Source organism: Clinocottus analis, unplaced genomic scaffold, assembly GCF_023055335.1.
Source record: "Clinocottus analis isolate CAN_PGR_092001 unplaced genomic scaffold, fCliAna1.0.p SCAF_10, whole genome shotgun sequence".
NCBI lineage: Eukaryota > Metazoa > Chordata > Actinopteri > Perciformes > Cottidae > Clinocottus > Clinocottus analis.
Window position 1 is genome coordinate 14,354,494 of NW_027175821.1, and position 16,717 is coordinate 14,371,210.

The window sequence follows — 16,717 nt, forward strand, 5'->3', positions numbered from 1 at the left end:
CAGCAATAAGGTGGGGAGAGTGACACTGACAGAGCATCCACTTCAGCAATATTAGGATAATTTGTCATATTGTGAAGGAATTAGTCAGCTTTAGAAATAGCAAATGGGCTCAAAAGTGGACACACACACGCACACACACACGCGCACACACACACACACACGCACACACACACACACACACACACACACACACACACACACACACAAACACACACACACACACACACACACACACACCATCATCATCATCATCATCATCATTCTAATCTCATAGATGCTCTATCTTGCTACTTTTGGGAACCCAGTCTGAATCTTTTGGTCTTATTAGAAAGTCACTCAATTAACAAGGAAGACTGTTAGCTCATCCCAGCCCATCTGCTGCGCTTTGATAACTCATTAATGGAAAAATCCTCATCCCCAATGCTCCTGGTCAGGATTACACATACAGACCCTGCGATTGCATTTCACTCATACTCCATTTCAGAATATGGAAGCAGCATTGAATTAACAAATTGTTGGACTCTTCGAATACTGTCTCCATTTACTGGAATCAAATAATTTTTCATTGGTCACAGAAGAAAAAAAAGAATGGGACGGGAGTGAGGGAGAGAAAGAGAGATGAAACATAAGGGAAATAGAGTTAATGGATTCTCTTATCAGTTACATTCAGTTCTGTGTGGACTGTCTGTCAATGCGTTTACTCAAATGCTCATGTCGGTCGGGTGCATTAAGCCCTCGCTTTTTAGTAAAAGCAATTTAAGGTGACTGCATTCCAATGGAATTCTTTAATACTGCAGATGCTTTGTGCTGTGAATGCATTACACAGGGCAATGCAACAAAGACAGAAGTTAGCAAACATGTTCTGTCTGAGTCAAACAACTCAATATTGAAATAAAAGTCTGAGGCACACCAGGCATATCAAGAAGTTAAATTCAGGGCTCTTCCCTAAAATATTAGCTGCCAAGAAGTCATAATATTCATTAGATTTGCCATTTGAAACAAATCAGTGAGGGTTGATGTAGGTCGACTTTGTCAAAGATAAATAACTAGCAGACATCTCCCCAAAATTCCTTCACTGACAAAAAAAAAGAAGAAAAAAAAGCTGAGGAGGATGCTGCAAAGGAGCTAGCTCAGTTATTTTCAGAGAAGGAAAATAAAAACATTCAAGTAGAAACAGCCATTGATTCCTTGTACTCTGCAAGCAGATGGGATTAGCCTTTCTGTCAGCACAGCGGAGGAGCCAAAAACTATAAATAATATCTGAAGAAAATGGTGATTAAAGGATTGTTTTTATATGAATACATTAACTTATAACCAGCCCCCCCATTGCAACAGCACAACACTTTATCCCACTCAGTTCCCTCCCCTTATCCATAGCAGGGAAGTTTAAATCAGTAATAAAATATTCATATGCAGCTATTTGCTTGAGAGAATAATTTATTTTCTTGGGTGGATGCCTCTTTTAGAGATATGCAACTCTGGAATCCTTGAGGGAGCGTTGTGTTGTGTGTTGGTACACTTTGATCAGTGGGAATGAAAAGTTGGTTTCAGATGGGTATTAGAATAAAGAGAGAAGGATTCAGACAAGAGGACCCTGCCATTCACAAAAATGGATTGAGAAGACAGAGAGCATAGATACCAAGTCATCATCCTGACACCAGGAACATTGGGGTGGTGCCAGGAGGGATGAGCAGATGATGTGGTGTTTTCTTGTCATTATTATTACCTCTTTAACAACTGATCTGGTTTTCCCTGTTGGCTTCAGTCACTGCTCTCGGTGACCACATTTCCTAAAACACTGCAAGAAGCGGACTTTTCCCACTTGTATTCTCTTTCTAGATTTATCGGAGACATTTGGACAACAATTTAAATGTGTTACATAATCCACACATTGCATGTTATAGTGCCCATGCAGGAGCGTTTATGAACTATATTTTAGAAAATATTTATTTTTTAGTAGAGTGTCCCATAATTTAAATTTTAGTAGAAGTAGATACAAGACTTATTTCACCCCAAGCATAATCATTTAAAACTCTCAGGTAGAGAGTGGATTGCATTTTCACAGACTTCAGGATTTTAAAATCCTAACCTCCTCTCTAGACTCATTACCCACTAATACATTCCAGTGGGCTCTGCAGAGATGCCCTGTAGCGATGGCACATGCACACACAGGCACACACCACTGCAAGCTAATGAAACTACGTTTAACAGGTAAAGCAGCTTGCTCAAGCCTTTATCGCTCTTTTATCAGTACGACACTGTTATTATTCATTATCCTATACATCACACTATGTATTTAGGGTATACAAAGGGTATCATTTGTTTTCTTATCTTCTCATGTATCCAGATTTAGAACACACGCCAGATATAACATGTTAATTGGACCAAACTAATCTTAAATAAAACATCAGCAACCCCATTTTTAACAACAGAAGCGGGTAAGTTTTACTTTACGTGGCTCTAAGTTAAAATAATTCACAAAAAACATTTAATAACTGGTTTATAATGTAATACAACGTACTTGTGGATAGATGTAAGGACAGTTTATTAATGTATGTGATTTGTAAGCTATTCGAAATTCTCGTATGAAGACATATTTTCTTCCATTACAAATGCTTTTTACTATATTTTTATTTATTATCTCATTATACAGCAACCTCCAGGTAACCACAGGATGGGTTGTAGTTGTTCACCAATGAATTATTAAGCACATATATCCGCTAACAATTACATTATCATTGGTTATAAACTATTTATATACTGATTATATATCATAAAAATGGGCTTTAAAGTACAGTGTTAGCACGACCAATATTCATAACCTTCCAGACTATGATGGCATTGGAGAAAATTACAAATGAAAGTGAAAGTGACAAAAATAGAGGTTTTGTCTGTGATTCCTAAAAAAGATCTCTGGCAGACGCAGTGGCATTATGTCCGACTAAATAATGACTTGAAATTACACAGCAGGTGCAACAACTTAGGAGAAAAAGTAATCAGCATTTCAGGGTCAATCAAGGGAATATAAAGACCAAAATAGGTGGCCAGAATAAAGGGTGCACTCTCCATCACCAAAACCTTTCTTGCATGTTTTTATACGAGGAAAGTGAAATTAGCCCTTGAATTGAAAATAGAAATTGATTGGCTCAAATGCACAACTCTTGATGGACCAACAGATGTAATGTTTCACTTGTTACTTACTTCTAGATTACAGTTGTATAATGTCTTCAAAGGCTGGCATGAAAAAGTGGAAACACCACCTGTGTACTGTTTTGATATGACTGCATAATAACAGGCCATAGCAAAATAATAGAGATTGATTTTCACTTAATAATTTCCCAAAACCAATAGCGACACTGCAAGTGACACTGACACAGTGAAAATCTACACTGCTTTTTCACGATGCCTGGCAGATACAGACATGTGGACGTAATTAGCAACTTTATGTGAGACATATTGTTCAGGTACAATTTCATAATGGTAAGAGATCAGCTCCTGTTTGGTAAGTTTAAGTTAAAATGTTGTCCATCACATTAATCATACCGTTTATCATGTAAGTTGAACTATAGGAAACGTAAAATGTTGTTTATTCTTAATATTAATAAACACGTGCAGGCAAGCGTGTATACAGGACGGCTACTACTAAGAATAACATTGTAGTGTTCGTAAGGACCTCCTGGAAATCTGAAGAAGATCTGCGCATATTTAACACACAAATTCTGTTCACATTTCAATGACACCAAGTGAAACTGTGTCCAAACGAATGTGCATGTGTGGGCTTCTGTTAGTTTGCATGTTTTTTAACTTGAAAAGAACCACAAACATGAGATATTTCATACACGTGTGCCAAACAGCATTCTATATACTCACCATGAAGAGGATGCGGAAGTTGGCCAGTTGTCCAAAGAAATCCTCCACACCGACCGAGTGGGGGTCAAAGGCCAAATAGCTTCCTATGCTCTCATAGAGCTTCTGCATGTTTTTGTGCATCGTGGACAGTTTTTCATACTGCTCCCGTGAATGCTTGGAGAAGTCGTGGGAAAGACAGCGTTAAGGAAAAACACATTACAAACTAAGAAAAAACTACTATAATACTGCGGTAATCCACAATGCAATGACACTTAACAAACATGTTCATCCCTGACAAAACAAGCCATACTGAGAATAGATCACTTCAGTCTGGATTGCGTTCAAAAAGCCCACCAATGTCAATGTCAACGAAAGACTGGGTGCAGAAGGGTCAGGGACAATCTAATGTGCCATTACAATAACCTCTCTAAATCACTTTGGAGTCAATGCCATGGTGAGCTAATAGCTGCATCCCTGGAGTAATGGAAAGGTGTTTTGTAGTCAGCAGCATGACACAGATGGTTGCTGGAAAAGCTTATTGCAGTCATTGTTCTATTGTTTCTCCCAACAACAGTGGGGTCAGGTTGTTGTGAACCTCAGAGCTCACGTCGCACTGTGTAATTTACTGAACAGGCGAGCACTTTTCTCCTGGTGAATGGCTATTGACAGCCGGCATCAGTTCAGCATTATCACAGCAGCCACTGACCTAATGGAGACTGCACTGTGCGTGAGTCTGAGACTACTAAGAAACACGCACACGCACGCACGCACGCACGCACACACACACACACGCACACACGCACACACGCACACACACACACACACACACACACACACACACACACACACACACACACACACACATCTATACTTAGTTGCAAACATAGAAAAGAGAAAACTACCCACGCTATAAACTCCACCAGCACTAGCGTCTATGCATCAACAATTTGTGCCGACCACTTTAGGTGCGTTTTGTCAAAGTGACCGTTCACATTTGTTTTCTCTGACTATTTGAGTTAATGCAGTGCATGACCTGGTCACGGGCCCAAGTTGTCTCTAAGTATCTAAGTATCTCTTGGGCAGAGGGGCTTTGCATGGCCAGGCATGAACACGCTATTTACTCCAATTTAACTGATTGTAAATATATTGACACAGTTACTATCTAATGCTGACAAACGAGAACTGTGATTTAGATTGCGCCACTACGCGTCATGCTGATGTACAAAGGCAGCAGCGTCACAGGTACAGATATACACCCGGCCAGTGGTTGTCAGTTCCCAAGATCTTGTTTTTTGTGATCAATTTGCCATTGTCATGTGAGAACCACTGTTTCTCTGCCATGCCATGTATTCATGGTTTGTTTGTTGTCGTCTTTGTAGATGTCCATGTTGAGGTTCAGGCAGTGCTGTGTGTCCTTCGGCAAGTTATTAACTCACATTTCCCCCGATGTGGATAAAAACAACACATTTGTGTAAAAGAGGGAATAAAAGCAGAAGGGTAGGCTGCTTGGATTACCTCCCTGCAAGTGTTTACGAAAACAGAAGTATCACTGGCACAGTCTAGGTTAGCAGCAAGCCCACACACGGGCCCGAAGGATGGACTGGTCTCATCCTTCTGTCTTTCCTTTACCCTCGCTCTATCCCCTTGTCTGCCTGGACTTGATTTATCCCTCTTGTTTCTGTCAGCCGGCCCTTATCTCTTCTGTCGTCCACCTCCCCCTCGCTGCTCTTGTGTGTGGAAACTCAGGGGCCCGGTAGACCTAGAAGTAAAAGTTTGCCAAAGAAAGAAATCTTTTTACCATCCAAACCCGACAGAGTTGTACTGTATACTACAGTTGTGTGTGTGTGGTTAATTCTCCAAATGAGTCTTGTAAATCCAAATAATGTGATGAACGTCTTCGCAAAAAGACACGTTGATATTATTTTATCATAACATTGACAGAATAACGACATTTAGATACATTATTGATTCTTCTCTACGGAGTCCATAATGCCTGGACCTCAGGGAATGTTAAGGTCACAACTGTTGCCTTCCTTGTCGAATGGTAGTTTAAAAAATGGAGGCCGTGGTAACTTTTGCTGCTTGTTGTGGCTCTCGGTGTTTCATTTTCTTCCCCCCCCCACCCTCTCTCTCTCTCTCTCTCTCTCTCTCTCTCTCTCTCTCTCTCTCTCTCTCTCTCTCTCTCTCTCTCTCTCTCTCTCTCTCTCTCTCTCTCTCTCTCTCTCTCTCTCTCTCTCTCTCACGCTCAAATACACATGTATGCACACTGGTAAAGTGTCCTGTTGGGGACTGGACTGAGGCTCACTGGGTGTTTGCTCCTTGCATTTCCACATCAAAGACATGTCATATTGATGGAGCCTGACGCACACTATCCTGCAGCGAGACAACCGGTATGCTGGAGCCTTCATCAAATACACACAGACACTGAGCAGGCGAACACACACACATACACACACTTAGATATATATAGTACGCATTCACATCGTCACACACATATTCTTTAAATGTTTCTCACTCAGGTTTTCTGTTACTCTTTTCTTTATCAGTTCCTCACAGTCATTGTAGCCTTTATTGTCTCTCGTTCTCCAAAGATAAATCTTGTTCGATGTCTTTCTCCTTGTTTCCCCGTCCACCACCGTCTCTTTTAAACACAGGCCCTTTATAATTCTTTCGACATTTCCCCTTGATATTCCCTCCATAAAAGTCTCTCACTCAAACGTAAACTTCTTTCTTTCTTTTCTACTGAGAGTGAATTTTCAGCAGCAGGCTGTCTGAGCTGTGTCTGGTATTCTCGATGCTGGGGCTTGAAGCCGAGCAGGGAGCAAAGGCGACGGGTCTCATGGTAAAGCGGCATGCAGCCTTTGGTTGCCCCGACTCCTGTTTGTCAGTCTCCGCTTTCCTCTTCTAGCCGTCCTCAGAGAAGTGCTGCACTTCCTGTGCACTGCACCTCCACAACGCAAAGCAAGACAATTGCTCCAGAGCTTTGAGTGCTCAACATTGCAAATGTCCATGCTACTAAAGATATCCGGGGATTTTATGCTGCGGGTCAGATTAGAACACAAATATCCTATGCAAATATGGGCATGTTATGGCTCAGTGTCTTGTCTTTCTTGGGTTTCTGCAAAGCCCTGGGATTGCTAAGACTATTTCAATAACCGAGGCTGGAATAACTGGAGGATAAACAGAGTTCAAAAAGGGCTTGTGGAATAGTCGCATGTCACTAAACATAACACACTACACGGCTTGGCTTAAACAACTGCAGTTTCTGACAGCATGTCATCTGACAGTGTTGATTTACAAAGACAATGTCAGATGTAAAATGTGATGTCAATGGCAGTGCTCTACTAGTTCATGTTTTTATAATTTTCTCTCTCTCTCTCTCGGATCTCTGGTTGTTGCCAAAAGCCGCCCTGTCCTTGTTAAAGTCTCGAATTAGTTCCTTGTCCTGTCACAGTGTCCTCATTACTGTGTTTAATCAGTCACTTTTTATCTGTGTGTTTGACATGCCAAAAAGGGTACATTTAACATCAGTAAGCTCCGATTAAGGGCACTCATTTTTAACACCACAAAGTGACATCAGAATCATATCCAAGTCAGACTTACCCTAGATGTATAAAGAAATTTAAAAAAAAAAAAGAGAAAAAGAGCTTTTTGGAGCCAAACTCCATTCAATTTTGTGAGAAAATCGAGAGAAAAAGGAGGAACGAGCCAAAACTAAGTTAAAACAGTTTTTACAATGGCCACCTATGAGGATGGCCATAAATTACCTGGTTTGTTTACCGGTGTGCATGAGAGAGTTATTAAAGTGCTGCATAAAACCCAACAGTGGAGGCCCAAAAAGCCTCCTTAATAAATCTCCTGTAACCTAGTTGCATTAATGTTTATTTAATGCTTTTCCTATGTGCTTGCTGGCCCCTGCATCCAAGGCCCCACACTAAGCCTGCTTTTCTCCAAACCCCACCATCCCTGCTCCCTTTATCCCCACACCTACTGCCAACAGCCCCTGTGGGCCAAATTACACCAAAGCTGCCCACTGACTGGACACAACCCATCATGTTGAGAGCGAGGGCAGGATGAGAGAGGGATGAAGGAATGGAGTGCAGATGTAGGGCACAAAGTGAGAGAGAGAGAGAGACAGAGAGAGAGAGAAAGATGTAAAGGCCACTAGATGTAACATATTTTTAGCTACTGAAATCTGTGAATGAATGAACTATTTTTATGCTGTAGTACATCTAAAATTGTTTGTCTTTGCTTCATCATTAGAAAAAAACGCCTGTGATATAGATGTCAATAAGCAGAGTAAGTTCATTAATACTGTGTTGTGTTGTTTTGTTTACAGGGGTTTTCTTAGTACAGTAGGCTAGGATCCTAAGTGAGGAGGACAGGTCCATTCTGATGCTGACAGCGTCCTGAGTTGGACCAAAGCACCGGCAATAGTGTTCCCAGAGGGAATTAGTAGAGCAGCCAGTTCCGGAAAATTGGAATGGGACCTGGTGGTGAGGTGGAGGGAGGAGGGAAGTGTGTGAGAGGAGGGAGGTTATAGTGAAAAGAGGGAGGGCAGAAAGGAGGGAGGATTTGACAAAATTTAAACAAGGCAGCATATTGTCCATTTAAAAGTGTCGTCACATATCTCATTAAACAACATGTTAAGTACAGAAGTGCTAATTTTTGTTGAATACACTACATCTACAAAGTCAAAGGAAATAAAACAATAGGAATTAAAAATAAAAAAACAGCCTTTTCAGACATTCTAGCTCTTCTAACGATGTCTGTGCATCAAAGTAGTACATCTAATTTCTATGACATCAAAATCGACAACTTCCATATGCTGTGAAAGAAAATTCAGGGCATGAACAAAGTCGTATATTTTTCTACCATTGCATTCAGTTGGCACTTTTAATTCATATAATTCAATCTGTATCTGCATCAAATTCCACTGCCATCAATCCAATATGTGTGGAGACGTTTCACTCTGGATCAAAAGGGGTGGACTGACCAAATGATTGACAGGCCAACAGATTCAGTCCTGCAGTAACCATGTCCAAAAAAAACACAGCAGCAGTTTAATTTAACTCATTTTGTATAGCACAAAATCACAAATACACATTTGCCTCAGAGGGCGTTACAATCTGTACATGACTTCCCTGGCCCGGGACCTCACCTCGGGGACCTCACCTGGTTGTCTCGTGTCTTTGAGTCAACATAGATTTTCCGAACTGATCTGGATAAAAAATGACTTGAGACTTAAAGAACAAGGTAACATTTGTTTGAGGCTTCTACAATCCCAGCTTGTGTGAAATGGGAGCCTGAGAGGCCAAGAATAACGTATTCAAGTCATGTTTATTTCACATGGTGAAAATAATTAAATCTGTACCAAACTGAATGGCTTAGTGAAACAATACTACTCTCTGAAAATTGCTGGACTTTGTCCAAAGTAATCAAAGCAACACCTTGGATGAAAATCAATCGTGTGCCATCGAGAAACTCTATCCTGTTGATCCGTCTTTGTCACTGCACACAGGCAGATATACACTGTACGCACGCACGCACACACACCCACACACAGTCCCGCCCTCCCACAACTCCCCTCTCCGTTGGATTACAGAAGGTGCCAACGGAGTAGTGATTACTTGATGCCATCTCCCTCCCCTTCACAAAATGTAATTAATGTAATACTTAGTGTGCCACTGCAGCGCTATCAGACTCTACCTTAACCTAAGTGTCTATATATATATATATATATATATATATATATATATATATATATATATATATATATATATATATATATACATACATACATACATACATACATACATACATACATACAACTGTGAGGGATGTGTTTTTTACACATCACAGGCTCACTAAATAATATTTCCACTTTGCACAGAGGTCATGACCTTCCTCTCTTCTTCTCCATCAGCTCCCCTACAGCTCCTACATCCTTTTTCTCTTGAAATTAAAAGCCAGATCTGATGTCAATTTTACTGTCAATTTATTCTGCCCGTCTGCCTCTGAAATATTTATACCTGTAGAGAGGAAGGTTGTCTCTGCTTAAGCATTCAAAGCTCTTCACTACAGCACCCAGCTGGTGTTGGAACAACTCAATGAGGGGCAGAATGTTGGTCGTAATGACTACATCTGATAAAGGAAAAGAGACTATATAAATAAGATATGAGGGGATTAGGTCCACGGGAATGACCTGTTGAATCATGTATAGGCTATTAAAAAGCCGAGAAAAATTTGAAAAATAATGCAGTGTCCACTATAATGGTGCCGATGATTGAGTACATGTGAAATGAACACAGTCCTATTGAGATTAAGATTATTGAGACACACCCTACTGCACACACAATTGTGCTGTTGTCATCCTTTCATCCGCCTTCAAAGCAATCTCATGTCACATCAATGCCCAGGGCCTGTGCCTCTCAGAGTACTTTTCAGAGTGGTAACATGATGATGCAAATCCTCTGTGTTTACAATGTTTATACTTGTCAAACTGTGAAAGGTCAAGTCCCTTGCTTCCCCTGACGCTGATCTAATCGCTACACATCAATCCCTACCGCTACATTACAATAGCTCACGAGGTTCCCCTTGAAGAGACAAGCATGTGCCGGGACGCAGACACATGCCATTTAATAGACACAGGTACGCCTGTAAACCGTATTAGAAAGATGAAAATCCACAGGAAATCCAATCGGAGTGCATGTTTCAATATTTATTATTTGGAGAGAAAAAAACACCCATGAGTAATCTTTGAGGTGGAAGTGATACGCAGTGTTGCACATTCATTGATTCGGTCTTCAATAACTACAACATCTTTTCCTGAGCAGAAAGCTGTCGGATACCTGTCGGAAAAAAAACACAATATTTTCCTGATATAATTACCCATTCTTAGTTTAATGATTTACTATTGTTTCAATTAACTTGCTGTACACCTATGAATACTAGACCAGTGCCTTATCCACACAGCTTAATATCCCAATGTGCTGCCATTGGCGCCACATTGTGTCTCATTTACATTGCCCCAGTTTCTGACCTGGCTCGCTTTATTTCTAGATAATATATTAGCCTCCTTGCTTCGTACTGGGGAGAACAACCAGTTATTTTCTCACAGTATGATCCATTTAAAAGACATGTCTACTGAGGGAGTACAAATAATGTGTGGCACAGTATGGACTTGTTTCCTTGCATATATGTCTTTGCTGTTCTACGTGACGATGACAGTGAGGAATTGCTTGGCTTTCATGCCCTGTCTCTGTTTTAAGTCTATCTGCCTCTAACAAGTGTTTCACAAAATGACTCTCACACAGACTCGCACACTCTTTGTCAAGCCTGTTTTCACCGGCTGATACCTATTGCAGGTGCATGGCTGTCCTACTGATCCGTCTGAAATAAATTCAAATTAATTGAGGATTCTGCTGCGAGGTTAATATGGATACGGCTAAACTTTATGTACGATTTTGTGTTAATCTTCAGTAAGAACTTTTTTTCCGAATCTGATGTTACAATATCTCTTTGAATTTTCTGATCCGACAATTAATTCTCATGGTCTGCAGGGCATGAGGAGCCTGGGAAGCCCTTCAAAATATAAAACACACAAAAACACAGCACCAAGCTGCCACTGTGGTTTGAAAGACATAAATCACTGCAGCTGCTGCGTCTCCAGTCATGCAGCTACTCTTGCTTATCTTCACTAGTCATTACGATGTGGTAAAAGCAGAAACATTACACGTGAAATCTGGAAGAACGCTTGCAACGAAAAAAGGAAAACGATGCGAATGTTAAAAAACTAAAACTAATTATCACTTATACCAACTGACAAATCACAATTGCCTGAGTGATTGTGACGTCTCTCCAATCTGCTACTTCCTAGAAGCTTTAAAAAAAATAAAAATAATGTCGGGAAGTATTTGAAAAGTGCTATTTGACCAAGGTCTGCTCTCAGCATGTCCAGATTTCATCTTCTTCCTGTGATCACTGTGCATAAAGCTGGAAACAAGACCTCTTAGGTGGCCACTTAATGCATGCCTCCTGAAAAGAGCAGCAATCAAGCCTGGCAGCTCTGTTTGCATAAAGATATCATGTCGAGCTGCCTTTGATGTGTGCCTCTTGACTGCTGGGAGTGTTTATATGTCAATGGAATCTCCTGCCTTCAAGCTAGACTGTTTCAACCTTCTGCGCTGCAAAAGGAACACAACATGGACGAGCTGAATGTCTTGATAATATGTAAATGGGATTGATATGCTGTAAATAACTCAACGGTAACATCACAGGTCTGTCTGTATTTGCATGGGATGGAGAGCAAGGGTTAGCGCACCAACAAGGAGAATACAATTGTGAGTGTGTCTGTGTGTGTGTGTGTGTGTGTGTGTGTGTGTGTGTGTGTGCGTGTGTGAATAGGAGGAGTCTGACACCTTTGAAGGTCAACTCGGGTTGTTTGTGTGCAAATTATTAAATTGCTCAAATAAGAGGAAATTTCACTTATTCATTCAGAATATGATAATCAACCTTTCCATCAAAGATAAGGCTGTCTGGAGCAACTGCTCACATGTGTTAATACTTATAGCCTTCAGAAGCCTGAAGTGTTGATATGAAGATGCTTTTAGTTAGCACGCATCAGTGCAAATAGTCAACAATTGATTGAGTCATCTGTTTGTAGACAAAGTCATAATACTGGCAAGAGCAATAAAAGAGGGGTTGAGAGAGAGAGAGAGAGAGAGAGAGAGAGAGAGAGAGAGAGAGAGAGAGAGAGAGAGAGAGAGAGAGAGACTGCATATTGATCAGATTCCTTCAGTATGACCACTGGCCCAGCAGCTGGCATGCCAGAGTACAGCTCCATTCAATAGCCTTATCATTACCACAGCACAAACCCATTCAGAAGGTCAGCCTGTTTGGCCTCTGGCTCTGTGTGTGTGTGTGTGTGTGTGTGTGTGTGTGTGTGTGTGTGTGTGTGTGTGTGTGTGTGTGTGAATGAAGGGGTGGAAAATAAAAGGAAGAGTACATTTTGAATGTTTAAGCCAATGAATAAGACCACTTCCAGTACACTTCTTTGTTCAGGATACTTAGTCGAGTGAAGTGTCTTAAGAGTAGAGTTAGAAGTAAAAAGAACATGCACTGCAGAGTAGAAAGATAGTGGATGTAAACAGCTTTTCATATGTATCGTAATCGTAGGTTCAGTTTCCTGTAACGGTGTCATCGTGCTCTATGTTAAACATGCTGTAAATTACACCTAGTTTTCTAAACAATGGCAAAGGGATGCATGACAAACACAAGATAGCTAAATTAAAATCAGCGCTGGAGCAATAAGCCTAAATTGGTTTGCTTTAAATACAAAAGGACATTCTCCTCTTTTATTAGATTAGAGTCAGACATGAGTGGCAGAGGTAGCTGTCAAAGCCGGGGAGCGAGAGAAGAAGAGATGCAGACCGGAAGCGAATAATGAAGCAGTCTCCATTGGCAACGCAGAGGCACAGAGGCTATTTTTAGCAAATTAATTTAAGTCTCTAAATAATTAACTGATAATTATCTGGCAATCAAGATGAGATAAAATGATCACCCCAAGAGTTTTTCTGTCATGTGGCACATCAGGCGGACAGAGGAGCTTAGTCTGACTCACCACTCAAAAAAGTGCTGGGTGGCATTGTATAGACAGGAAAAATAAAAATAAATGACAGGGGGAATACAGTAAGATTTACTCGCGAGAAGGCAAGTGGATTTGACAGTAAAAAGTGCCTAATGAGTGACAGAAAACTGGCACTTACGATCTATTTGTTTGGGGATAATACACACACACACACACACACACACACACACACACACACGCACACACACACACACACACACACACATGTAAAAATAAACAGCCACAGAAGGCACACAAACTACCTTGCAAAAAGCACCATAAACTGCAATGATACCACAGTATTTCTCCTCATTCTCTACTAACGTTTGCCAATTTATAAAGATTGCAGCCTCGTCACAGTGTGACCAAACAGAGAGTGGTGACGAAAGGTGCAATGCTTTCGGTTGTAAGTTCAGAGGAGATGCTTTGTGTCCGAGTTAGGTTATCGCCACACCTGACCCTGACAAGATTCCCTCTAAAGAGAGAAGAAGAGCGGGAAGAGAGCAGTGACAAGCAGTTGATGAACTGCCTCTGGCTGTGTGTGTGTGTGTCCTCCAACTTGTACAAATAAAAGGTCCTTTATTGCCAGTTCATCTCCTTCTTACCAAGTATTTTCCTCTGCCTTCTTGTCTTCATCTCTCTGACCCATCTCTCTGAGTCATGTTGCACTCCTGCTCTCTCCATCCCATTACTTCCTCCGTCCCACCCGACCAACATATAACTGCAGAAGCTGTCAAACTACGTATGCAGGTCCATCAATCCATCTTTTCTCTCTGTTATTATTTTTTTTTTAGCAACTTCCTTAACTTCTAAATCCATGGAATGTGTCTTACTGCAAAACACTGTTTCTGTTGAGAAGTGCTGGGTGGAGAAAAAAAGGAAAGACATTATTTGAAAAAAAAAATAAATTATAGGATGATATATGAAGAATACTCTTCGGCTACAAAATGAAATGTGTTAAATGTCAACATATACACTAGTGAAACAAGATCCTCTTATGTCGAAACCAATAATACGTTCCATTTCTATAGACGGCACTTTGCAGCTTGTGCACACAACTGATCAAATTGAAATATATAAGCACCTGCATCGGTGTAGCATTATTAGAATAACCAGAGAAGACGATACAGCAAGCCGGGTTATTAAGCCACATAGCATATACATAGCGTGATACTTTATATAGAAACATCAGTGGGCAGCGAGATATGTCTTTTGAGTGCGGATGCGACTTGAAACATAGAACAATATCTGTGTGAAAAGGTAATGAAGTAACAGTAAAAGTATACAAAAAACATCTTACATATCTCTGTGTACTGTATCCATTTTAGGGGTTTTGGAATTACAGAGAGGGCACAATTAGCTTGACAGTGTAATGTGCTTTGGTGAGAGCTACGGTTGACAGGCCTACCTAGCCTCCCCACTGCGCAACCTTTTATAAAAATCAATGCCACCACTAAACACAACTCTCCCATGTGGAGCTGGGCCCTGTTACAGCCTCCTCTCCCTTCTAGTGTGGGGAGGAAAACACAGACAAACAGATAAATTAGAGCCTTCCCAACTGCCCTCCTCTCATCCGCCAGCCTGTCTACCACTGTGAAGTGACAAAATTACTGTCAGTAATAGAACAAATAAATAAAAGAATTATGTTATTGAAACAAGAACCCCTGCTTTTAAACATCACTTTTTTCCGGCCAATTATATTTTCTTTTCTCTCCAAAAACATAGAACTATCTGTGAAAATCATTATTATTGGCTTAATTGGTTGTCGATGGGTGACATTGCAAAAAGGTTTTGAAGGCTTTGTACACATCCAAGAACAGGATCTTAACGGTGAGCGGACAACTGAAGAAAACATTTGCTCAAACTGTCTCTGCTGCAATACATGACTTGCTCTCCCCTGAAAATACTGGAAGAAATATGTATTATCACAACAAAAATAGAAAAGTGTGTGAGGAAGCGGAGTAGACAGGGGACAAAAAGCATGTTGTGTAATCGGAGTAAGTAGACAATAGGCGTATTATCCTATTTTAAAAACCTTTTGGGGACTTGCACCTCAAGGAGGAAGCTTTCATAGACAGTTCTGTGAGCACATGTTTAAGGAGGGACTAGCGTTGGGGTATAAACAGTTGACATTGACAGTGGTGTCGTGTGAAAAAGCCAGAAATCAAATTCTGAACACTTCCTTTGTAATCGTAACACCCATCCATTGCTGCAGTGTTCAGTTTTTCTTAGAAAATCAAAAAGCAAAGAGACACTAAGATCAATGTGGGGAATCATCGGTTTCACTGAATTTCCATCAAGACGGGAATCTGAGTAACACGCAAACACACCACAACACTATGGGTATGTGGCTGGCTGTTACCTCCTCAAACCGCTCCATTTGGCAGTCTGTTGCTGTAATTTGCATCAGATTACATGCCCACAGAGGCAAACTCTTCTTAATGGGTAGCATCATCCTCTGCAGGTGGCAGGGGAAGAAAATGAGTTGGGAACACAAAAATGATCTGCCTCCTCACATGCTGATTGCTGCTCCGATGACATCCGTTTGTGCTCTGAGATATCATTTTCAAACGCTCAATCTCTCTTCATTAACATGAACTGCACCATTCCACAATGTGGACACATTAACCCAGTTATTATATTCGTAATTATCATTTCCAGGCTTTTTTTTCCTTTTCATTCTTGGCCTGCGTTCACCTAAAACCTTGGAGAGTTTATAGGCCACTATACCGCTTTAAAATTAAGCACTCTTCTATGCTCGTGGATACTAATTCTGCGTTCTAATTGTCACTTTCAGTGCGGTGTGTTTGGTAGATGTTTTTAACTAAACCAGGTGCGGGCCTCTTTGTATCCACGTGGGCAGGAGTGGTGGGTTGACGGTGGTATTGAGCAGGAGAACAATCTATATCAGTCATTAAAATGCAAATGGTTTACCAAGTCTAGCTGTTATGCTGCACAAATAACAAGCAGAGGGAAACGACCATGAATCAAACTTCTGTAGCGACCTATTGAACACACACCAACGCCATGTAATGAAACAAGAGCTGGAATAAGTGCAGGTTCGACAGACAATACAAAATCCTGGAACAGAGACTTAAGCAGCACAAGATGACACTGGCATAATTCCCAAACTGCATATTAAAGGAAAGCTAGATGTTATGCCAAAATCAAACACTATTGCAAGTGAGGCAGAGAGGAAATGATGGTGTGCTCTGTAAATAAGCATGTCGGAAAGCACGG

General features: G+C 40.8%; 1 protein-coding gene across 3 annotated transcripts in view; it reads right to left on the minus strand.

Moving 5' to 3' along the window:
• The window catches only part of diaph2 (diaphanous-related formin 2), a 352,767-nt gene that overhangs the window by 58,657 nt on the left and 277,393 nt on the right, over nucleotides 1-16,717 (minus strand). For all 3 annotated transcript variants that reach the window (XM_068592221.1, XM_068592230.1, XM_068592213.1), the window contains one exon: nucleotides 3,871-4,035. In XM_068592221.1, coding sequence (XP_068448322.1) covers nucleotides 3,871-4,035 — 165 coding nt within the window. The remainder of the gene's footprint in view (nucleotides 1-3,870; nucleotides 4,036-16,717) is intronic.